Source organism: Bombina bombina, chromosome 6 (genome assembly GCF_027579735.1).
Source record: "Bombina bombina isolate aBomBom1 chromosome 6, aBomBom1.pri, whole genome shotgun sequence".
In the NCBI taxonomy this organism is placed as follows: Eukaryota; Metazoa; Chordata; class Amphibia; order Anura; family Bombinatoridae; genus Bombina; species Bombina bombina.
The window spans coordinates 227296829-227322437 of record NC_069504.1 but is presented as its reverse complement, the minus strand read 5'-3'; the positions used below and the strand labels follow the sequence as shown (position 1 = coordinate 227322437).

At 36.7% G+C, this 25609-nt stretch overlaps 1 protein-coding gene across 1 annotated transcript in view; it reads right to left on the bottom strand.

Annotated features, from left to right (window-relative positions):
* Nucleotides 1-25609, bottom strand: part of SLC16A7 (solute carrier family 16 member 7) — a 150788-nt gene that overhangs the window by 87197 nt on the left and 37982 nt on the right. The window contains exon 2 of the mRNA XM_053716748.1: nucleotides 10794-11009. Within this exon, the coding sequence (XP_053572723.1) occupies nucleotides 10794-11007 (214 nt within the window). The 5' untranslated portion in view covers nucleotides 11008-11009. The remainder of the gene's footprint in view (nucleotides 1-10793; nucleotides 11010-25609) is intronic.

Here is a 25609-nt window from a genome sequence, read left to right as displayed (position 1 = left end):
AGCATATCCTCTAAGCTGTAACATCTATAACGAGACTCTGAGTATTCTTTTTGCCTAAATACTGCTATCCTGGCTCCCCTATCATTACATGATGGTCATTAGACTTGAGTATGATAACCAGTTAATTTGCAGTTACTCAGAAAAGCTGAAGGCTGTTTGTTTCTAGTTAACAAAGTCTACTCATATGTATAACCTTAATTGCATTTTCTATGTAACCATTTACTTGATATATGTATTGCATGTAAGCTGTACAGTTGTATAGCTTCCTACTAAAGACTTCCCTTCATGTTTAATATGTACAGTTTATAATGTTTAGTTTAACTAGTTTCTTTGCCCTAGCTACAGTTCAATTTAGCTTATATACTATGTTCCTGTGAATTCGGTCATGTGGCTTAGATCTTACCATACTGTATGGATGTTTATATACATAGTGAGTTATACTATATCAATATGCACAGGAGAGAATTCACTTATTAATTTATGATTGCTAATATATAATTATATTTTATTCTTAATGTGTTAACTTTAGGGCAATGCCTTAACATAATTATGCTCAGGTATCTGTGGATAAGGCTAACATACCCAGGGGAATAATACCAATGGTAGATGCTGGTCTTATTCGAGCTGTACTGTTTGCAATCTCCAATTTTCTTTATGGCGCCATCATCTTGCCAGTGTTAATTTTGACGGCAAATTTCAATTTAGTCTTAGTTTTAGTCTTTTGACTATAATGCCATTTTAGTTTTAGTTGTATTTTAGTCATCTGAATTGTTTTAGTTTTAGTCTAGTTTTAGTCATATTTTAGTCATCTGAATTAATTTAGTTTTAGTCTAGTTTTAGTCGTATTTTAGTCATCTGAATTGTTTTAGTTTTAGTCTAGTTTTAGTCGTATTTTAGTCATCTGAATTAATTTAGTTTTAGTCTAGTTTTAGTCGTATTTTAGTCATCTGAATTAATTTAGTTTTGGTCTAGTTTTAGTCGATTGAATCTCCAGTAGATTTTAGTCAACTAAAATCGAAGGGGTTTAGTTAAAGTGTAATGCATTATTTAAGCATTTCTCTATCATTTGCAAACTGATTATATACTCCAGGAGTAAACATAACACCTGTTATTATTTATGGTATTAAGGTTTAAACATGCAATAAAGACACAGATTTAGCCGTTGTAATATGTAACATCTTTATTAAACTTAAAATTAAATAAAACCAAGTTTCATAAACAAAAAGACGTGCAACTTTAAAATATAAAAAAAACAAAACTGTAAACTGTATTGGCTGTATTGCACATATTACCCAATATAAAAACTTTATCAGTTCTCTGTTAATAATTAAAACAAGTATCAAGTAACTTAACACAACAAAAAGTTTCTGCAGCTAGCACAGGCACAGCATAACTTAAACCCATACTTGTGGGTTATGCTTATTTCTATAGGAAGAATCAATTGATTGTTCACAGATTCGAAAAAGGTTCGGCAACGATTTTAGCACTGCTCAAAAACTTCAAAACTCATTATATACTCCTGGAGTAAAGGTTTATTAACCTGTTTTTATTTATGGTATTAAGGTTTGAACATGCAATACAGATTTAACAGATTTAACTGTTGTGGTATATAACATCTCTTTATTTATCTTAAAATTTAATAAAATTAAGTTTCGTAAATTTTACAAAAGAGCAGTAATTAGATATGGATTGATTATAACAACTTGCATAAAATGTTTTTGTCAGCAAATTTTGATTTAGTTTTAGTCATAGTCTTTTGACTAAAATGTCATTTTGATTTAGTTTTAGTCATAGTTTTTTGACTAAAATGTCATTTTAGTTTTAGTCGTATTTTAGTCATCAGAATTTCTTTAGTTTTATAGTCATTTTAGTCTAGTTTTAGTCTACGAAATTAACACTGCATCTTGCATAGTCTTGCTATCTCTATCGCTTTGCATAGTATTTTTATATTCATGGTCTCTCATACTTTATTTATTTATACATACATAGGTCTCCCAGATATTGACTTTCTGTTATAAATGTAGATATGGGTATTTTCAGTAGAAATCTTTACAGCTCAACATATATTCCAGTTTTGAGGGGTCCCCTTTGGCTCACTCGCCCAACACTTTACTACATGTACCTGTCTGCTGTACATCATTAATGCTGTACCAGGCTTATACTAATAACAGACAAAGATGACCATAAACATATCCGATTTGGTGCCACTAGGTATACATTCCTTTCCTGTTTTTGGTTTTGAGTGTGCTTGCGAGCTTGGACGTCTGCGGCCGGGATGTTTGAGTTTACATGCACCCTTATTTACAGCTGTAATATGTAGACTTCATACAGTCTAGGGCCACTGGAGTCATCATGGGAATAACAACTTATGATACTGGATCTACGTTTATGCTTTTACAAAACAGCTCCAGTAATTTGCCTATTAGCAAAACTTGATGTGTTATTATAAATGTTCTGAAATTATAGAAGAGGGACAAGCAGAACGCAGGTGATATTATATGTAATAATCATAACATGTTGTTGTGGTCATCATTATGTTGGACCGGGCGGCCTTACCCTACTTTACCATATGAGATATGCTTTTAGTTCGGGCGGGACTCACACTAATACCACTATCTATGGTCCCCTCACTCATACTATTCCAAATAAGCTATATGGATAGCGTCAGGTCTATAGGCTCGGTTATTGAGGCTAAACACAGCATCAGTCAAGCACGCAATTTATCTATTATATTTATACAACCTCCTCCCCCCCCCCCCTCCACAATAAACCTCCTAGTCTAGGAGGGCTAACTATGCGGTTTCTCTATTCTATACCGCACCTTCAATGTTCTATTTATAGTAACAGATTTTATCCTCACAATATTACCTATACAAAACATAATTTAATAAACACACAATTTATATAAGTACGTTATAAAACCCTATAAAATAGAGGTTTAATCTATACAAAATATAATTTAATATACACACAATTTATATAAGCATGATATAAAACCCTATAAAATCGAGGTTTACTAATGAGATTCGAAAGTGGTCTCCTTTGTTCATATTTACCTTCTTTCATCTTAGTGTTTTCTATTACTTATGATGGTCCGAGAGTGGCCTAAGGCGTCATGTAGAAGGTTTCTAAATGATTGGCATCCTATATATCCAATAGTTACATGGTATGTAAATGGTTGTCTTTTCATTTCTTTTATGTTTATTTCACCATCCCTGTATCATCGAAGCCTTACCGTATGTGACATGTGATCCAAAAATTTATTTTTTATGATTGATGTATGCCTTTAAATTTACCTCAATAAATAATATTATAAAAAAAAATACACATTGACAAAACATACATATTGTAAATGCTTAAATATAATGTAGTCCACCTAGGGACATTGGGGTGATACATAAAGACTAATGCATAAATGTAATGTCCCTTTAAAATTTTCATATCCTCAGATCCCTGAGTAATTTACTCACGAAGAGCGAAGCCCCTACAGTAAGATAAAAAAGTATTGGAGTGACATCACTCCTTTAATTGACACTTCACTTATTTGAAGGCAATTTTCTCCCAATTGCAAATTCAGGAGCCATTAGTGTTCTATCTAGACTGAAGATTCTATATACTACTCTCTTTTTAATTTTCCCCTGCAGGCACCCTCCGCTGTTTTTCATTCTCAGACATCCCCAGCAGACCTTCCTCATTGCCACTTTAGGGTTAAACTCAGTGTTTGATTGGCAAATGACAGAACCTCATGCTTTTTTTTACAAAATGTTGCTTTTCCCTTGCTCCCTATAAAGATGAAAAAGCAATTTTTTAAATGCTGCTAATTGCCTAAACCAGTTATATGATTGCAGCATTTTAAAAATATAAATTACAAAATGTTTTTGCTAATCCATCAATCAATATTATTTTCCCCATGGATTAGTCTTTAACTTTCAATATTAGGTCATTCAGTTTATCTTACGCTCTCATCACTTATCATCACTCTCATCAAAAATAAATTTAAAATGAGATTTATTACAACCTAGAAGCTTTATACAAACAAAACTTTGTATGCTATAGGGGAGGAAGCACCAGGGCCTAAGTGCAGGGGCGGGGGGGGGGGGTTTAGGGAGGCATAGCAGCCAGGCCAGACTATACATAGGCGTGTGCAGAATGTGTACAATACAAGTGCAGGGAAACCTTTTATTAGTACAGGATGCTAGTCTATATCTATCTATCAAAATAATTACACAGCGCCGCATGTACATTATTACTATTGCTTACCTTTGGGGGCCCAAAAGATTTTTTGGCACCAGGAGGACCTCTGTGAGTAGGTCCGTAGCTGGTATACTACTAATACCATTGCTACTTACTCATAGCAGCACTAAATTACAGCAATCTATACATCAAATATAGAGGTCGATCAAAATCCTTTAGAAATACTTTTCAAATTATTTATCTACAAAAATCCTCATAGACTTTAATGGGGGTTTTCTGTAGGAAATCTTTAGGTAACTTTTTATAAATGATTGTGATCGAATTCCATAAAGAAGTCTATTAATATTTACTTACACGGAGCTCACTTATGCCATAACAATCTAACGTATATTTCCCAATTACACATCATTTGTTTCATAATGTATTTGTGTAAATAACCTCTCCTAGCAAAGTTACTTCTTGTCACATATCTGCCCTCTGCTTCAACCATAAATATCCTTTCAGGAACAGGGAGTTACAAACCTCAGGAAACTACAAAAAGACATGATAATGCTTTAAAAAAAAACAAAAAACAACAAAAAAAAAAACAATAACAACAAAAAGCAGACAAAACTAATACCTAAGTAGAATTGAGATTTCTTTAAAAACACGAGATCATTTAACTTTTTCTAAAATAAAATTACATTGTCTAATTAGTAAAAACATGTTTTTTGCAATACTGACCCTAAATAACTGTGGGGTCGATCACAATCACTTAGAAAAAAAATGTATCTAATGTTTTTTAAAGACAGTAAAGTCAAAACTAAATTTAAGCTGATTGGATAGAGCATGATATTTGAAACAACTTTCCATTGTACTTCTAATATCAATTTTGCTTAGTTATCTTGGTATTCTTTATTAAAGAGTAATCCTAGATAAGCTCAGAAGTATACACGTATCTTTAGCCACCTGGCAGCAGTGTTTTCAGCATTATGTATAGCAATGTTATACATAGTTACAACTGCTGCCATAGACTGCTATAGACACGTGCACGTTCCTAAGCTCCAATCAGCCTACCTAGGTTTAGTCTTCAACCAAGGATACCAATAGAACAAAGCTAATTTGATAGAAGTAAATTGGAAAGTTTAAAATTGTAAGATTTATCTGAATCATGAAAGTTTAATTTTGACTATGCTGTCCCTTTGACAGAAAATCATCATTATAGGGGGAAATTTGTACATAAATCATAAGTTTTTCTAACGGATTGTGATTGACCCCATGGCCTCTAGTTATCAAGCCGTCAACCGCAAATACGCTGGAATTCCGCAGCGTATTTGTGGCGAGGCTGATTCGCCATAGTTATCAAGCCCTACAGACCGGCAAAAGTAGAATCTAGTAACGTAAGCTACAATCCGCCGGTCTCAGTCCGAAACAGATCGATTCTTACATCACTACAGATGTGCTGAACGCAAGTTCGGCACAATCTGACTACTTTTGCTAGTTATCAAAGAACTAGCAGGTACGCTTGGCACTTTTCTGGCCCAACGTACCTGGTTTTCAATCAGCCACCCTGGAGGCGGCGGATCCCATAGGAATCAATGGGAGTCTGACAGCAGCGAGAGCTCATGTTCGCTGCTGCCCGATATCCCATTGATTTCTATGGGAACGTCTGCAACAAACACCCTAACGTAACCTAATGTACCCCGAGTCCAAACACCCCTAATCTGTCCCCCCTACACCGCCGCCACCTACTTTATACTTATTAACCCCTAAAACGCCGCTCCCAGACCCCGCCGCCACTAAATAAACTTACTAACCCCTAAACCGCCGCTCCCAGACCCCACCGCAACTATAATAAATATATTAACCCCTAAACCGCCACTCCCGGACCCCGCCGCCACCTACATAATACCTATTAACCCCTAATCTGCCGCCCCCTATACCGCCGCCACCTTTATTAAATTTATTAACCCCTATCCTGCCCCCCTATACCGCCGCCACCTATATTAAACTTATTAACACCTATTATGCCCCCCATACACCGCTGCCACTATATTAAACTTATTAACCCCTAAACCTAAGTCTAACCCTAACACCCCCTAACTTAAATATTATTTAAATAAATCTAAATAAAAATTACTATTATTAACTAAATTATTCCTATTTAAAACTAAATACTTACCTATAAAATAGACTCTAATATAGCTACAATATAACTAATAGTTATATTGTAGCTATTTAAGGATTTAATTTTATTTTACAGGCAACTTTGTATTTATTTTAACCAGGTACAATAGTCATTAAATAGTTATTAACTATTTAATAACTACCTAGGTAAAATACTTACAAAATTACCTGTAAAATAAATCCTAACCTAAGTTACAATTAAACCTAACACTACACTATCATTAAATTAATTAAATAAATTAACTACAATTACCTAAAATTAAATTCAATTAAATAAACTAAACTATAGTACAAAAAAAGCAAACACTAAATTACAGAAAATTAAAAAAGAATTACAAGAAGTTTAAACTAATTACACCTTATCTAAGCCCCCTAATAAAATAATAAAGCCCCCCAAAATAAAAAAATGCCCTACCCTATTCTAAATTACAAAGTAATCAGCTCTTTTATCAGCCCTTAAAATGGCTTTTTGCGGGGCATTGCCCCAAAGTAATCAGATCTTTTACCTGTAAAAAAAAATACAACCCCCCCCAACATTAAAACCCACCACCCACATACCCCTACTCTAAACCACCCAAACCCCCCTTAAAAAAACCTAACACTAACCCCCTGAAGATCACCCTACCTTGAGCCATGTTCACCCAGCCGGGCCGAATTCTTCATCCAAGCAGGTCAAGAAAAGGTCCTCCATCCGGCCGAAGTCTTCATCCAAGCGGGGCAGAAGAGGTCCTCCATCCGGTAGATGTCTTCATCCAAGCCGCGTCTTCTATCTTCATCCAACCGGGGGCTCCATCTTGCAGACCTCCGACGCGGAACATCCTGCTGGCCCGACGACTAACCGACAAATGAAGGTTCCTTTAAGGGACATCATCCAAGATGGCGTCCCTCGAATTCCGATTGGCTGATAGTATTCTATCAGCCAATCGGAATTAAGGTAGGAAAAATCCGATTGGCTGATTCAATCAGCCAATAAGATTGACCTTGCATTCTATAGGCTGTTCAGATCAGCCAATAGAATGTGAGGTCAATCCGATTGGCTGATTGGATCAGCCAATCGGATTGAGCTTCAATCCGATTGGCTGATTGAATCAGCCAATCGGATTTTTCCTACCTTAATTCCGATTGGCTGTTAGAATCCTATCAGCCAATCGGAATTCGAGGGACGCCATCTTGGATGACGTCCCTTTAAGGAACCTTCATTCGTCGGGTAGTCGTCGGGCCAGAAGGATGTTCTTCGTCGGAGGTCTGCAAGATGGAGCCGCGGATGGATGAAGATAGAAGACGCCGCTTGGATGAAGACATCTACCGGATGGAGGACCTCTTCTGCCCCGCTTGGATGAAGACTTCGGCCGGATGGAGGACCTCTTCTTGTCCCGATTGGATGAAGAATTCGGCCCGGCTGGGTGAACACGGCTCAAGGTAGGGTGATCTTCAGGGGGTTAGTGTTAGGTTTTTTTAAGGGGGTTTGGGTGGGTTAGAGTAGGGGTATGTGGGTGGTGGGTTTTAATGTTGGGAGGGTTGTATTTTTTTACAGGTAAAAGAGCTGATTACTTTGGGGCAATGCCCCGCAAAAAGCCTTTTTAAGGGCTGGTAAAAGAGCTGATTACTTTGTAATTTAGAACAGGGTAGGGCATTTTTTTATTTTGGGGGGCTTTATTATTTTATTAGGGGGCTTAGATTAGGTGTAATTAGTTTAAACTTCTTGTAATTCTTTTTTTATTTTCTGTAATTTAGTGGGGGGGTTTTGTACTATAGTTTAGTTTATTTAATTGAATTTAATTTTAGGTAATTGTAGTTAATTTATTTAATTAATTTAATGATAGTGTAGTGTTAGGTTTAATTGTAACTTAGGTTAGGATTTATTTTACAGGTAATTTTTAAAGTATTTTCGCTAGATGGTTATTAAATAGTTAATAACTATTTAATAACTATTGTACCTGGTTAAAATAAATACAAAGTTGCCTGTAAAATAAAATTATATTCTAAAATAGCTACAATATAACTACTAGTTATATTGTAGCTATATTAGGGTTTATTTTATAGGTAAGTATTTATTTTTAAATAGGAATAATTTAGTTAATAATATAAATTTTTATTTAGATTTATTTAAATAATATTTAAGTTAGGGGGTGTTAGGGTTAGGGTTAGACTTAGGTTTAGGGGTTAATAAGTTTAATATAGTGGCGGCGGTGTAGGGGGGCAGGATAGGGGTTAATAAATTTAATATAGGTGGCGGCGGTATAGGGGGGGGCAGGATAGGGGTTAATAAATATAATGTAGGTGGCGGCGGTATAGGGGGCGCAAGATAGGGGTTAATAAATTTAATATAGGTAGCGGCAGATTAGGGGTTAATAGGTATTATGTAGGTGGCGGCGGGGTCCGGGAGTGGCGTTTTAGGAGTTAATATATTTATTATAGTTGCGGCGGGGTCCGGGAGCGGCAGTTTATGGGTTAACATATTTATTATAGTTGCGGCGGGGTCTGGGAGCGGCGGTATAGGGGGTAAAATCTTTATTTAGTTGCGGGGGGCTCCGGGGGCGGCGGTATAGGGGGTAAAATCTTTATTTAGTTGCGGGGGGCTCCGGGAGTGGTGTTATAGGGGGTATAACAGTATAGTATAGTGTGGGTGCTTAGTGACAGGGGTATCAATAAAGCTGGGAAAAAGCCGAAGAGCAGCAAGATCGATGACTGATAAATATCACAGTCCGCTGCTCAGCGCTCCTTACTTGGTGCACGGCTTTTTGACAGCTTTATTGATAAATTTGGCGAGCGTATTCAGGTCCGCGGCAGCGAGGTTAGGCGAACTTAGGCGGGCGTATTGGGGCCAGCAAATGCAGGTAAGTACGGAGCTTAATAACTAGAGGCCCATGTATTCAACCCCCTGTAAAAGGGTTAAACACATAGATAAATCCCTGTTCAGGAACTGCAAACAATCAGAACTTCCAACCATCCTTGACGATGCCTTTTGTTACTCCTGCTGCCAGAGCTAATGTTTTTTCATTGGGCCTGATATTCAAAACCTCGCCAGCATGGAGAGAAATCACACAAATCTTTGGGATTTATTTTAGACTTTGTACTGTAATGTAGGAGTCTCTGTTTAATATAAAGAACACTACAATTTTAAAATTTGCATTTCTATTTTTTTTAAGGGCCTAAGATAGAGCTTTGGGGAGGGGCTTTGTGTGACCCCACCTACCGTTCTAGCCCAGTCACAGGTCATCTATTATTTTTTATCTAATCTATTATTAAAGGTGACGAAAGGTTAGGAAAGCAGCGGTCTGATGACCGCTGCATGCTACATACGGACAGCAGGTTCTCTTGTGAGAACCTGCAGTCGTAGGGGGCCGAAAGGCTTGTGAAGCCATTGATAAATTGACCCCTTAATATAGTAGAGTACAAGATGTATTTACGTATATACTCATTTATACTGTGCACTTTTGCATAAAACTTTAATTTTGGCTTTAGTGGGGCTCTAATGTTACATTTATTGCCACTTTCATACCAATATATACAAAAGTATATAGACTCATAAAAACAGTTAATAGTTAACTAAACATTCAGCACAAAATGCGTGTATGCCCAGCCAATTAGTGGATGAAGAGAAAATAGTAACGCTAAGCAAATATCGAAAGAATAACTATAAAAAATGATATATGTTTTAAAGTGTTTAAACCAGTTTTAAAGTCAATAAAAACTGTTTTAAACTAACTTTTTTTATGTACCAAAATATGTTTAAATGGTATTATTTCATATGTATGATTTCTAAAGATTTTATTTTATTTGGTTTGGAGTCTCTTTAAAGGGATAATTAACTCACACATATTCTGTAAAACATATGGAAGAGTAGCAGTAAACTAAAATAAATACAGCAGTGTCAGTTCCGTAATTCCTGCTAATGCAAATTTTCTGTTAAAGTGAATGTCCCTTTAATTGCACACAACCCAGTAGTAAGCCAGTAATACCTCCCAACATTTCCCAGAGGCTTTCCTGAGACAGGGAGGTGAGGGAACTTGCAGGCAGTGTTATCAGCATAAGGCCACTACATGAGGGACAGGCTATGGGGTGGGTCATGGGAGGAATTGGGTGTGTCCGGGACTAGAAAAAGTCAGGGTGTGTCCTGGGCAGAGCTGAGGCATTCACTAAAAAGCATTTGCCCTGGTCGCATTAACTAAAAATATTGCAAGTGGAACAGAGGGAAGACCTCCTAACCAGTAACCAATGTGCATGTTCCAATTGCTGATGTTTTTACCTCACTGTTGTCATTGGTGCATATAAGGGAGGGAAATATACATGCACATGATACAGTATACAGCTCACTTTCAGCTTATCATTCAAGCAGAGTATTTTATAAACATTGCTTTCCATTTTAAACACAACTTTTATATCCCTTTAAAATGCAAAAACCTTTAAAGCAACCATATTTGTTTGCTTACCTCCAGCATACATAACAGCCAGCATAATAGAAGATATCCATGCAATTTCACTGTATGATGTATGAAATATCTCCTGGATTTCTTTGAAGAATACTGTAATAGCTTTGGGAAAAGCATACGAAAATCCAATTGAGATAAATGCTCCAAATACCACAACCCAGCCCCATTCTCCATCTGGAGGGGTATGTTGTAAAGTCACAGGTATGTCAGGCATTTCTGAAAAAAAGAAAAGAGAAAAAGTTTTTATTTTTTTAGTAGACCTTTTAATTTATATGCAATTTTCTCTTGATTAATTACAGGTATAAAAGTGGCAAAAATGTGGCTCATTAGATTAAAGTAACAGAAAAGTAAAATAATAAACTGTTTGAAAAGGCAGATTATATTTTTAACAAATCATTCCTTAACGGAACATTAAACACTAACTGTTGGGGTGGACATGATCCTCTGAAGCGGATCATATCCGCCGACATCGCTAAATGTCGACAGTATGTGTCTTTTTTCTTTTAACACCTGAGATCTCATATCTTTGAGCCCTTATAACTTTTGTGTGCAATATTTTTTAAAAAATAATTTTTATTAGATAGTGTTATTATGAGTGTAAGTGTACTTTTGTAATGTATTTTTGATGTGTTTTTTTTTTTAAAAATGTATCTTCGGGAAACACTTAACCACAGCTCTGAGGACACTGTATTTATTCTTCCCCTCGTAATACCAGCGATAAGCATGACGAGCGCAAGCACCTATGGTAAACACCTTATTGCTTGCACGCAAATGTTTGCGCTACACTCGTAATCTGGCATTTTAAACCTTTCTATATTAGCAACTATTGCTCTGTTTTTAGGAAAATAAAAATAGGCCCAACTAGACAATACAATCTATCTGCTTGTCAAATTGAAATACTCCAAAAATACTCAACAAATGTGCTTCCTACAAGTTACAAGCGTATGAAAAACAATTTTTATAATTTTAACACTGAACAGTCCAGAAAAGACGTGCACTTCTACCTACTACCTAGATTTTCTGTCATGGAAGAGTAGATACGTTTCAACAAATGATACAAATAGAAAAAAACAAAAACAAAACAGAAGTAAACTGAAAATATTTTAAAAATTACATACAGAAACATGAAATTTAAATTTGTATTCCCATGTCCCTTTAAGGATCCAAGTAGTCTTGCTACACAGATTAAAAAGAACTGACTGATTGCCAAGTGTCTTTCATCTTTAAATTCCACTGGACATTTCTGGTTCTGCAATATTTGTGTGAACCTGGTAAGATAAACATGCCAGTGCTTTTTGTATTAGGAAACACTAGCTCACTGAATAAATATCATGCTGTCTACATAGTATTCGTGGAATTAAAACAGTATATGGTATGGAAAATTAAACTGCTTCACAGTGTTGAAAAACTGAGTCACCCTCTCCATTTATAACTGGATAATTGGCGTGTGTGTGATGCATCAAACTGGCTCTAGTGAGAGGCATGTGACTTAGGTTTACATATGCAACAGCATGACCGCTACTGGCTTGTAAAGTTAGGGGTCGAGATAACAATTCCTGACATTGTCAAAGACATAGGAGTCACATTGGTTATTAAAAGCCAACACAATTTTTTCCAAAGGCATCAGCCACTAAAACTGCTTTGTTTTTATATAAGTACAAATCAAAGAGGAAACAAAATCTCTTCATGGTATTACACACTGCCTTTTAATATTAAAGCTGGTAAGGCATGTATATATCCTGCTAACGTTAAAAGGGAACTCAAAGACAAATATTTTATGATACATACAAAACATCAAAAATTATATATACCAGAAACATTTCTGCACTAGGTCATCAAAAAGTGTTTAAAGTGACATTATAGTGCAAATATCAGATGCCATTATTTGTTATTTTAGTACTATTGACCTTTCAAATATATGTGTTTAAACTCCGCCAGTTAAAGGGATACTAACCGCAAATTTTTTCTTTCATGATTCAGATAGGGCATTCAATTTTAAGCAACTTTCTAATTTACTCCTATTATCAAATTTTCTTTGTTCTCTTGCAATCTTTATTTGAAAAAGCATGAATGTAAGGTTAGGAGCTGGCCCTTTTTTGGTTCAGCACCTGGGTAGCACTTGCTTATTGATTTGCTACATTTAGCCAAAATCAGCAAGTTCTACCCAGGTAATGAACCGAAAATGGGCCGACTCTTAAGTTTACATTCCTAGTTTTTCAAATAAAGATAACATGAGAATGAAGAAAAATTTATATTAGGAGTTAATGAGAAATTTGCTTAAAATTGCATGCCCTATCTGAATAATGAAAAAAAAATGGGTTTAGTATCCCTTTAACATAGGAGCATCCTTTTGTAAAATAACAATAATAAATACTATGTTGTCCCTTTAATTTTAAATTATGCCTATTTAGGATTGAAGAAAGAATTTGATCACACCTAATAAAAATAAAGTTTGGCCTGCGTTTATTTAATAAACTTTTAAAATATTACTGAAATTGTACTGATACGCATAAAAAAGCATCATCCTTGTTTGATAAAACATACATCATAATGCATAACCCACTCATATTCCTAATCTGCACTAATGTCTGATCCACTAGTGATGTGTGCGAGTGCGAGAGTCAATAAACCTGACACCTTCCATTTGGAAATCATCATTCATATGACAGCTCCTAAGTGCCCTTATTTGCAACTATCATAGCTATCTGGTCTGGTCTCTTTAATTAAAGGGACTTTCCCCAATAATTAACTTTACATGCTGGGGTGTAGTAAATAGTTTACAAATAGATCCTTTACCTTTATTTTTCATGTGAAATAGCTGGTTTTACCAGTGCAAAACCCCCACCTATACTGAAAATATGAATACTGTACATTTGAATTCTAAAGAAAAAATATGTAAACAGAATCCACAGCAGCCCAGTAGGTGGTGGGAGTGACAGATGCTGAAATGTTCATTTTCAATTGCTCTTTCTAAGAGTTCGATGATATATTCTTTGCCAGCTCAAACCTTCTTTTTCTCGCTGACACTCGCAGGGCTGCCCGGTGCAATGATCATAAAAAAGGGGCAGTCCCTGCGAGTGGCAAGATGGCTTCTATTAAAGTAATGGAGCTTGCTGTATAGGGAAACTTCGCTCCTTAGTGCGAAGTTAGCAGGGAGCATGGGGAGCACTTTAAAATTAAAATCCTGCAGCCAATATAACTCACATTACGCTGCTTTCTGCTTATAGCATCTTACATTCGCCTATATTTTAGTATGCATTTGTTTTTTTATTGGGGTTATAAGTGTTTGTATTGTTTTGAGAAAAGCTCGCCACCTTTTAGTTGGCGAGAAAATACTGAGATCTGCAGTGCGAAAATCTTTATAGAATTACACTGGGATTAGAGAGACATTTTTATATATATGCCCATGGAACACCCATGTTCAGCCAATTTTACGAAAAAACAAGAATTACACTTTGCATTTTGTATTTATAAGTTCAAATTTCTGTGTGATTTTTGTACATCCAGTGTACTACAATTACGATTTACACTGTGCATATTTAATTTGATTTATTCCTGTGTAAATTACATACTAATTTTACTTTATTGTTAACATACGATTTTTGGTGAAAAATTTTGTTGCGATTTTTGATGCACCTTAACAATACATTTTTTCCCTGCTTATTTCAAATATTTGTTTTGTATGATGTGTAAAATACAAATTTTGTTGTGCACATTTCATATGAAAATGCAGTATACTCCCCTTAGCAAGACACCCTGTTTTAGGGTAAAAAATGGCTTTAGATCAGGGAAATAGAAGGACTGTCAAGCATTCATTAATAATCTCGCCAGCCCAGAGAGCTTTCAATCATCGAGCCCTAAGTATCAACATCTGAGTATAGACAAACCAATAGGAGCAATGTGTGTATAGAGAAATAGATCAGAATGTTTGCCCTTTCTGCTAACTCAACCCGTTTACTTGGCAGTTTCCTATACATTTTATACTACAGCTGGTATAACAAATCATTTGAACACATTGTCCCATTAAAGGGCCACTGTAAGTAAATATTTTCTATGCCTGTTACTAACTAACTACCCCAAATACGCTTTTTATCAATAGCATTTCATTAACATATCTCTACCGTATATCAGAAATCTTGTCTGCAAATTTAATTGTTTTCCAAACCCACTCCGTGGGTATACTTTGCTCTGTACCAATCCGTTTACAATACCTAGGTTTCAAAATGGCGCTTTAAACACAATTTCATTGGTTTAAGTATTTTGAACACGCAGTGCTGAAAATAGTGGGCAGGATAACGTGACATCATCGGGGAATAAAAGATATAACTTTTATAACGTTATGAAACTTTGTTTTGGAGAAAATATAGGTCAGTAGGTTTTAATTAATGTTTATTAACTTTAATATGTTAGTTGTTTGGCTTAAAAATTATAACAGAAAGTAATCCTTTAAGCAAACCGAGAATTCCAAAAGAGCAAGTGCCACTCCAATACACAGCTGATTTGACATGCTTTCTCCTCATTGGCTTGTATAGCCAGGTGATCACAAGGAACATAATTTAAAGGGACAGTCTACTTGATATTTCTATTGTTTAAAAAGATGGATAACACCTTTATTACCCATTTCCCTGCTTTGCACAATCAACAATGTTATATTAATATACTTTATAACCTCTAAATCTCTGCCTGTTTCTAAGCCCCTGCAGACCCCCTCTTATCTCAGTGCATTTTATTATCTTTTTTACAGCCAGACAGTGCTATTTCATGTCTGCTATAAAGATAACGCTGTGCTCACTCCCGTGGAGTTATGCATGAAACAGCACAAATTGCCTACAATGCAAGTTTGTAAAAAAGCACTGAGATAAGGGGGCAGTCTGCAGAGGCTTAGATATAAAGTAATCACAGAGGTAAAACATGCATTAAAGGGACAGTAAAGTCAAAATTAAACTTTCTTTATTTTGATAGAGCACGCAATTTTAAACAACATTTTAATTTGCTTTTATTATCAAACTTGCTTTTTTCTCTTGGTATTCTTTGTTTACGACTAAACCTAGGTAGGTTGATAAGAGCTTAGGAGTGTGCCTGTATCTACAGCACTCTGGCCACAGTGTTTTTAACTATGTATATCATTGCTTATACAAAAAAAGAGAAGCGCTTAACCTGGGAACAAACAATAGCATAATAGCTTGTTCTATGGCCAGTTACCACCCAAGAAGCAGCCTCTTTTTCCTCAACACGTGCCTTTCACAGAGAGGAACTTCCTGTAGTATATCAGTCTGATTCTGACTAAAAAGTTCAGTCCAAGCCTGAAATACCAGGCAATCCCTCTCTGAACAAGATTGGGATTGCCTGGTATTTTGGGCTTATGCACAATGCTAAAAACACTGCTGCCAGACTACTTAACATACATGCGCTTAGCTCACCTAGGATTACTCTTTAACAAAAGATACCAAGAGAACTAAGCAAAATATATATGAGAAGAAAATTGGAAAGTTGTTTAAAATGTCATGTTCTATCCAATCAATGTAAGTTTAATTTTGACTTTACTGTTCCTTTAATATAACAGTGTTGGTTATGCAGAACTGAGGAATATGTAATAAAGGGATTATCTATCTTTTTAAAAATAATTCTGGAGAAGACTGTCCCTTTAACTGCTAATGTGATTCACTTAAAGGGATATATTGTCTATTACATATGAAAACACACTCACCTAGGACTTCAGTGACCAAATTCTGGTCACGTCCATGTCCCACCTGGATGATTATCCCATCGTTGAACTTCCTGCCTGCACTTGCTCATAGAGCTGCTGTGAATTTCCTCATGCACTAATGCTTGTACACTACCACTCAGCTACATCCCACAACCTGGTTTATTAACACAGCTGCACCCCAAAACTACTGCTCACCATGTCAGCTTTCTATCTACGAGTGTCTCCACACTCCATGCCTCCTGTGAAGGTCATATTATATATTGTGGTCCTCCCTATAACTGGTTTCTGCAGCACATCCCACGTATTTGTTAACCTCTGCTCCTGAAACTAACCTATGGGTCTAAGGGGCCGAATTATCATTGTGCGAGCAACATGATTCGATATTGCATATGCTCTCTGCATTTATGATTGCACCAGCAGTTCTTGTGAACTGCTGGTGCAATGCTGCCCCCTGCAGATTCGCGGTCAATCAGCTGTTAGCACGGGGTGTCAATTAACCCAATCGTATTCGATCAGGTTGATTTCAGCCGATGTCTGTTCACCATCTCAGAGCAGGCGGACAGGTTATGGAGCAGCGGTCTAAATAAAAATAACTATCATTAACTAAATTATTCCTATTTAAAACTAAATACTTACCTATAAAATAAACCCTAAGCTAGCTAAAATATAACTAATAGTTACATTGTAGCTAGCTTAGGATTTATTTTTATTTTACAGGCAAGTTTGTATTTATTTTAACTAGGTAGAATAGTTACTAAATAGTTATTAACTATTTACTAACTACCTACTTAAAATAAAGACAAATTTACCTGTAAAATAAAACCTAACCTAAATTACACTAACACTTAACACTACACTATAATTAAATTAATTCCCTAAATTAAAAACAATTAAATACAATTAAATAAAATTATCTAAATTACAAAACCCCCCACTAAATTACAGAAAATAATAAACAAATTACAAGATTTTTAAACCAATTACACCTAATCTAATCCCCCTAACAAAATAAAAAAGCCCTCCCAAAATAAAAAATCCCTACCCTACACTAAATTACAAATAGCCCTTAAAAGGGCCTTTTGTGGGGCATTGTCCCAAAGTAATCAGCTCTTTTACCTGTAAAAAAAATTACAAATCCCCCTAACATTAAAACCCACCACCCACACAAACAACCCTACGCTAAAACCCACCCAATACCCCCTTAAAAAAAACTAACACTAACCCATTGAAGATCACCTTACCGGGAGAAGTCTTCATCCAACCGGGTCGAAGTCCTCAACAAAGCCGGGAGGAGTCTTCATCCAAGCCGGGCGAAGTGGTCCTCCAGGCGGGCAGAAGTCTTCATCCAGATGGCATCTTCAATCTTCATTCATCCAGCGCGGAGCGGGTCCATCTTCAAGACATCGGCGCGGAGCATCCTCTTCCAACAAAGTCTTCTTACTAAATGACGTTCCTTTAAGTGACGTCATCCAAGATGGTGTCCCTTCAATTCCGATTGGCTGATAGAATTCTATCAGCCAATCGGAATTAAGGTAGAAAAAATTCTATTGGCTGATGCAATCAGTCAATAGGATTGAAGTGCAATCCTATTGGCTGATCCAATCAGTCAATAGGATTGAGCTGGCATTCTATTGGCTGTTCCAATCAGCTCATAGAATGCCAGCTCCATTCTATTGGCTGATTGCATCAGCCAATAGGAAGTCTACCTTAATTCCGATTGGCTGATAGAATTCTATCAGACAATCGGAATTGAAGGGATACCATCTTATATTTAAGTTAGGGGGTGTTAGGGTTAGACTTAGATTTAAGGGTTAATAACTTTAATATAGAAGCGGCGACGTTGGGGGCGGCAGATTAGTGGTTAATAAATGTAGGTAGGTGGCGGCGATGTTAGGAACGGCAGATTAGGGGTTAACAATATTTAACTAGTGTTTGCGATGCGGGAGTGCGGCGGTTTAGGGGTTAATATATTTATTATAGTGGCGGCGATGTCTGGTTCGGCAGATTAGGGGTTAAAATTTTTATTTTAGTTCTTGCGATGTGGGGGGGGCCTCGGTTTAGGGGTTAATAGGTAGTTTATGGGTGTTAGTGTACTTTTTAGCACTTTAGTTAAGAGTTTTATGCTACAACGTTGTAGTGTAAAATTCTTAACTACTGACTTTAAAATGCGGTACCAGTCTTGACAGGAGAGGGTCTACCGCTCACTTTTTGTCAGACTCGTAATACCGGCGCTATGCAAGTCCCATTGAAAAAAGAGGATACGCAATTTACGTAAGTGGATTTGCGGTATTTCCAAGTCTGGCCAAAAAAGTGAGCGGTACACCTGTACCTGCAAGACTCGTAATACCAGCAGGCGTTAAAAAGCAGCGTTAGGACCAGCCAACGCTGCTTTTTAAGACTGACGCACAACTCGTAATCTAGCCGAATGTGTTTCCAATATAGTACAGGGTGAATTGAATTTTCCAATTATGCATATATTATCCGTTATATTATCTGTTATAATATTGCATATTTATCCGTGCTAAATCTATGTTTTTTTCATTATACCTCTATCTTGACATGGTTTGTTTGAGATGTATACTGTGTATATATATATATATATATATATATATATATATATATATATATTTCTTTCATGTAATTGGCAAGAGTCCTTGAGCTAGTGATTTATGGGATATACAATCCTACCAGGAGGGGCAAAGTTTCCCAAACCTCAAAATGCCTATAAATACACCCCACACCACACCCACAATTCAGTTTTACAAACTTTGCCTCCTATGGAGGTGGTGAAGTAAGAGCTTTGAAATATTCTTTTGAAGCTACTAAAGATTTCAGGAAGACTTCTAGTCTATTTGTTATCTTTTCTGGTTCTAGGAAAGGTCAGAAGGCTTCTGACGTTTCCTTGGCATAGTGGCTAAAGCTTTTGATTCATCAAGCTTATTTGGAGTCGGGTCAAGCCCAACCTCAGAGAATTACAACTCATTCTACTAGATCAGTCTCCACTTCGTAGGCTTTTAAGAATGAAGCTTCAGTTATTCAGATTTGAAATGCAGCAACTTGGTCTTCTTTGCATACATTTACTAAATTCTACCGTTTTGATGTACTCGCTTCTTCGGAAGCAGTTTTTGGTAGAAAAGTTCTTCAGGCAGCTGTTTCAGTTTTATTCTTCTGTTTATATTTTAGGTTTTTTCTTTCATTCATGAGAATAAACTTATATTTTGGGTTGTGGATTATTTTTTTTCAGCAAAAAATGGCTGTTTTTATTTTTATCCCTTCTTTTTTAGTGACTCTTGCGTGGAGTTCCACATCTTAGGTATTGTTATCCCATACATCACTAGCTCATGGACTCTTGCCAATTACAGGAAAGAAAACATAATTTATGTAAGAACTTACCTAATAAATTCATTTCTTTCATATTGGCAAGAGTCCATGAGGCCCATCCTTTTTATGGTGGTTATGATTTTTTTTTATAAAGCACAATTATTTCCAAATTCCTTTGTTGATGATTTTTACTCCTTTCTTTATCTCCCCACTACTTGGCTATTCGTTAAACTGAATTGTGGGTGTGGTGAGGGGTGTATTTATAGGCATTTTGAGGTTTGGGAAACTTTGCCCCTCCTGGTAGGATTGTATATCCCATACATCACTAGCTCATGGACTCTTATGAAAGAAATGAATTTATCAGGTAAGTTCTTACATAAATTATGTTATTCAGACATTTGAAATTTTCTGCATGTAAAATAAATATATTTATCATAATATTTTTTTTTTATATATATTTTTATTGAAGCTTCAAAAAAAGAAAATACAATGCACAATGTTCGCTCATCAACAGGGGTTAATAATAATACAGAGCACCATACATTATGACTGTAACATGCTAGTCATTTAAGAGGATAGAACAAAGAAAAGTATTCAGCTTGACAAGTCTGTGCTAATAATAAAGTTTTAGGCTATATAATTTCAAACAGGATATTTAGGTTCAGTATATTCATCAGCCCAAAAGAGTAACTATGTAAGGCGAGCATGTATAAATGACATCGCATAGTGCCCTGTGGACGTGAGAAAGAAACTGTGGGCTATATATAATGGAGCTTCATTTTTCGTTATAATAACTTAGAACAGGTCCCCATATCTATATAGAAAATATTCTTTACCTGGTAAGAAGTGGGGAGTTAGCTTATGCAACGGCCCTTCTTAGGCCATAAGAAAGAGAAAGAAGGAGGAAAAGACAGCGGGCAAGAGCCGCTCGTATTCTAGAAGGAGATAGGGGGAGTGTTGTCTACAAGAGGGTAGTAGAACAACCAGGGTGGGGGGTAGATAGTGTGAAAAAGGGGAAAATAATATCAAATTGTAGGTGTTTGAGGTCAGGAACTAAATCTGCTAACTGAATGATCTATTACCACTAAGTGCGTTATCTAATGTAAACATTCAATTAAGGCAATAACTTGTATAATAAGGGAGTAAGAAGAAGAGGCGTCTCCAACATAGTTACATACATCTAAACAGGGGGCATTGGGTATAAACATACAGATGTAAGATAAGAATATATACTGAGTGGTTTAGTAAGAGCACCTAAGGGTTAATCTGCTACTTCTTCTGCCCCTCTGCAAATAGATAAGTAATTGGGAGTAAGGGGCCATATAAAAAAAAAAAAATAGAAGGGCAAATTATCAGTTACTAGAGGAGTATCCAGTAGACTTTATATATGTTGATCAAAACCCCTAACCCACACCAGATCTCGGGCAGGGAAGGTAATATGGAACTTTGACATAAGTTCGTTGCAATGGTTCCTCCAGATCTCTGCCGTGGCTTGACAGGAAGGTAGGTAGGCTCTGGGAAAGTCTATACAGTGGGCCGCAATTATTCTTAGGCAGTGTCCAGAGTTTTGGGAGGTGTTTCTTAAATTTATGTCTTTGAGACTCCCATGAAGAAGTAACATATGCGGCGCTCTTAACTGCTTCTAGGAGCATCTTAACCTCCGGGTAGTAGCGGGAGAGCAGCCTCAATTGTGGAGTCTCGGGGAGTGGTGAGGTACTTGTAATCTTTAAGGCTTGTTTAGTTGTAGACTGGTCTCCGAGACTCACACAGTGCTGCCTGACGGCCTCCGGGCGGGTCACCACACTCCTCTGCTGCGGCGTCTCCCTCGGGACTTGTGGGAGGTATTTAGCAAGATCTATGAGCGCCCGGAAACTTTGTTGAAGATCAGTGTAGTGGGCCTCCGATTGATGCGGCACCCTTTCTCCCTCTGGCATTGCAGGCTCCATGTCTCAGTAGGAGGTGCGGTAACAATATGCGATCTGCGCCCCGTGAGTATTGGAGAGATTGTCTCCTGTGGCTGCCTCAGTGGTTCTCGGCCTCGACACCAGCAGGAAGATAATGGAGTGAGAGAGGGAAGGAGGATTCGGGGGGTTCCGCAGCTCTGAGCGTAATAGCGATGACAGTTTCACTAGGCACGGCAGGTGCAGTAAGATTACTGTTAGAGACAGACTGGTTGCAGGTCCAGGTCTTGTCCCGTTCGTGTGTGAGCTTGGGACCTGCCATGCGGCGATGCTGTAGCTTAAGCTTAATCCACCGTTATAATGGAGAGGGTAAGATCTAAGATGGCGGCTTGTTCATCTGAGGCTCAGAGCCGCTTCATGCCGGAGCTTTGTGCTGGAGTCTTCTCTTTATAGTCTCTGCCAAATGAACTGATTCAAGTGTCCCTTAATAAGACATGCATGTAGATATAAAAAATGAAGGTTTTGCCTAGGGAATAATGGCATTTAGTGGCTTAATATAGGATTATATGGAAGAGCTCTGTGTAGAAGTGTCTGCTCTGCTTGGCGTCTAGCTCCGCCCCGCTATTTATCATAATATTTGTCCTAGTACAAAATTCACTTTAAAAGGTTTTTTCTAACATTCAAAATTGTTTTTTATCTGGAAGTAACCTGTTAAACTGGATCCCAACAATTTGTTATTATTGAAAGCACAAGTTCTCACTTGATGGAAACTGTTTTGATAATAATCATGGGTTTGAAGTGTCATAATAACTGGTTCTAAAACATCAGACTTTTACTAGTAAGTGCCCTTGAGGCCTTTTAATTATGAATGAATCAATTAGTTTGATTACTGATTTTGTCATTCACAATAACAAATACAATATTTTATGGCAGTGTTTGAGAACTTTGAGATAAATATTGTGTGAATATACTACTCTGTTTTAATGTACTTGGGGAAGGAAACCATGTTGCTTAATATAATGAGTAATATTCTGGCCACCAAGGAAGTCATTATTCTTACTCGGTATCTTGTGTTTCTTCTTTTACTTTACATACAAATTATAAAAGACTGGATAAGATGAGTTTTAACTATACTGAAAATAAAATTACCAAGCAAATAGAACAGTATTACAGTATTGTTTTCATTGTCTGCATTCATTCTTTCCATTGAATCCATTGAGCTCCTGGTATTTCTTGTGGACTAATTTAAAGATAACCAAATTATCTATCTCCTGTTTCTTATTAGATTAACCCCTTTTAGAAATGACTGAGGACTGAAGAGTAATGCAGCAGAGGTAATAATAGAGTAGACATTATTATACCATAGTAGAGGTAATACATACCCCCAGCTGTCCCAATTTTAACAGGACTGTCCCAATTTTAGGGGTCTGTCCCGCTGTCCCTGGAAGAGTGCCATCTTTCCCGTTTTGCCCCCCCCCCCCCCCGGTTGCTGCATTGTTGATTTTTCTTTCTTAATCCTAATTGGGCTTTCCACCAAGTGGTCATCACGTTACCACAATTGCACCCATTACCTGCACAGTCAGTGCAGTCTGCAGTCACATGGCTCCATCACATGTTTTTGGGCGAACATGACTGCACGTGCTGTGTTGACTAGTCTCTGAGTGCAGGCAGCAAGGTGAGCAGCGGACAGAGCTTTGTCTCAAGGACTGAAGTCTGGAGTTTGGCAGTGTCTCTGAGGTCGTCGGTCTAGGTCTCCAGCTGGGTAAATATGACACAGACTAGTCAGTGTGTGTGTGACTCGGTCGGATCCGTAGAAATTAAGTGCCGCAGCAGCCAGGGCAGAGTGTCTGCTGAATAAATGCTTTTGTGCAGAGTGATCTGTTGGTGATTTAAAGTGATTAGTTATAATTTTTAGTGAATCACACATTTTTCTTGGCTTTGCATTATAGGCATTCACTATTCAAGACAAATTCCTCCTATACCCAGCACATCTTATATTAAAAATGGGACCTTTCTCAGCCACATTTTTTTGTTCCCTTCCCCTATGGACAGGTTCTGGGTGCAATTGTGGTAACGTGATGACCACTTGGTGGAAAGCCCAATTAGGATTAAGAAAGAAAAATCAACAATGCAGCAACCGGGGGGGGGGGCAATACGGGAAAGATGGCACTCTTCCAGGGACAGCGGGACAGACCCCTAAAATTGGGACAGTCCTGTTAAAATTGGGACAGCTGGGGGTATGTATTACCTCTACTATGGTATAATAATGTCTACTCTATTATTACCTCTGCTGCATTACTCTTCAGTCCTCAGTCATTTCTAAAAGGGGTTAATCTAATAAGAAACAGGAGATAGATAATTTGGTTATCTTTAAATTAGTCCACAAGAAATACCAGGAGCTCAATGGATTCAATGGAAAGAATGAATGCAGACAATGAAAACAATACTGTAATACTGTTCTATTTGCTTGGTAATTTTATTTTCAGTATAGTTAAAACTCAGCTATACAAACACAGTTGTAAAGACAGCATGTTGTATTATACAGACACAGTTGTAAGGGCAGTAAGTATATCTAGCTATGCATACCAATGTAGTCAAGGTTCAAGTTTTAGAGTAAATAAACCCGTATTACTTTGGGTAGCAAATTAGCATAGTTTTTCAATTATTATGCATTCCAGTTATTCCTGTTGCTGACTTTTATCTTAATTGGCGTCTGCTTGTAAAACTGCACTACAGTGATTGGTTGATACACGCACACCCACTTCAGCAAATGTCATTGAAAATCCTTCTATAGACTATCTAAAAACACAGACACGAGATAAACATTTTAGCCAGTATTTTATTCAAATTGTTATTATTAATAAAACAAAATTTTAATTTAGGCTGTCACAAAACTAGAAATGGTCAATGAAACAGAAATACTGCAAGTTATTTTGCACATTTTTAGGTATTCAACTGTGCACAGGATTTCTTTTGAAATGTATTCAATTTCCATTCAAACATTTGTACATTATTGTTATTTAATCACACAATTGCATTTAAATATGTGTCGTTTTCAAGTCTTTTATCTAAGCAATAAAGTAAAAATACAGCTCTAATTTTTGAGTGTGAAAACTGATAGTTATCTTAAAGGGACACGAAGCCCAATTTTTTACTTTTAGGATTCAGATAGAATATAGAATTTTAACAACTTTCCAATTTACTTCTATTACTTCTATTATCAAAGCTGCTTAATTCATTTTAAATCCTTTGCTGAAGGAGCAGCAATGCGCTACTAGGAGCTAGCTGAACACATCCAGTCCGCCAATCACAAAAGACAAAAGACACCAGCAACCTCCCACTAGTGTAGGAAATGTACATATTTCTTTTCAACAATTCAATATCAAGAGAACAAAGTACATTTGAAAATAGAAATGAATTGAAAAGTGTCTTAAAATAACATGCTGAATCGTGCATGTTTAATTTTGACTTTCCTATCCCTTTAATCACAATGTCAGGTTACAATGTTTTATATGCTTAATTAACATATATTTTTTACTAAAGGAGCACTTTAAAGGCACATAAAACATTCTCAGCTAGACAGACAGACAGATAGATACTTTACTAAATAAATACCTGAGGCCTACCACTATACTCTAGGTTTGCCAAATATCCAGTATTTAATTGCACAGTCCAATATTTCAGCTGGTCATCCACCAAAATCTATACAACGATATTTTGCATCCTATGCCTCTAATCTATGCATAGCAAATGTGTCCAGAAAGAAGTGGCACTGTGCACGTACTGCTCTCTGTATTACTGGGGGCCAAAAATGTGTTTCTGGCAGTCATGAGAGGTGTTAAAAACTTGTTTTCTCTGTGTTACATGGAGACTACAGGGTAAAATGT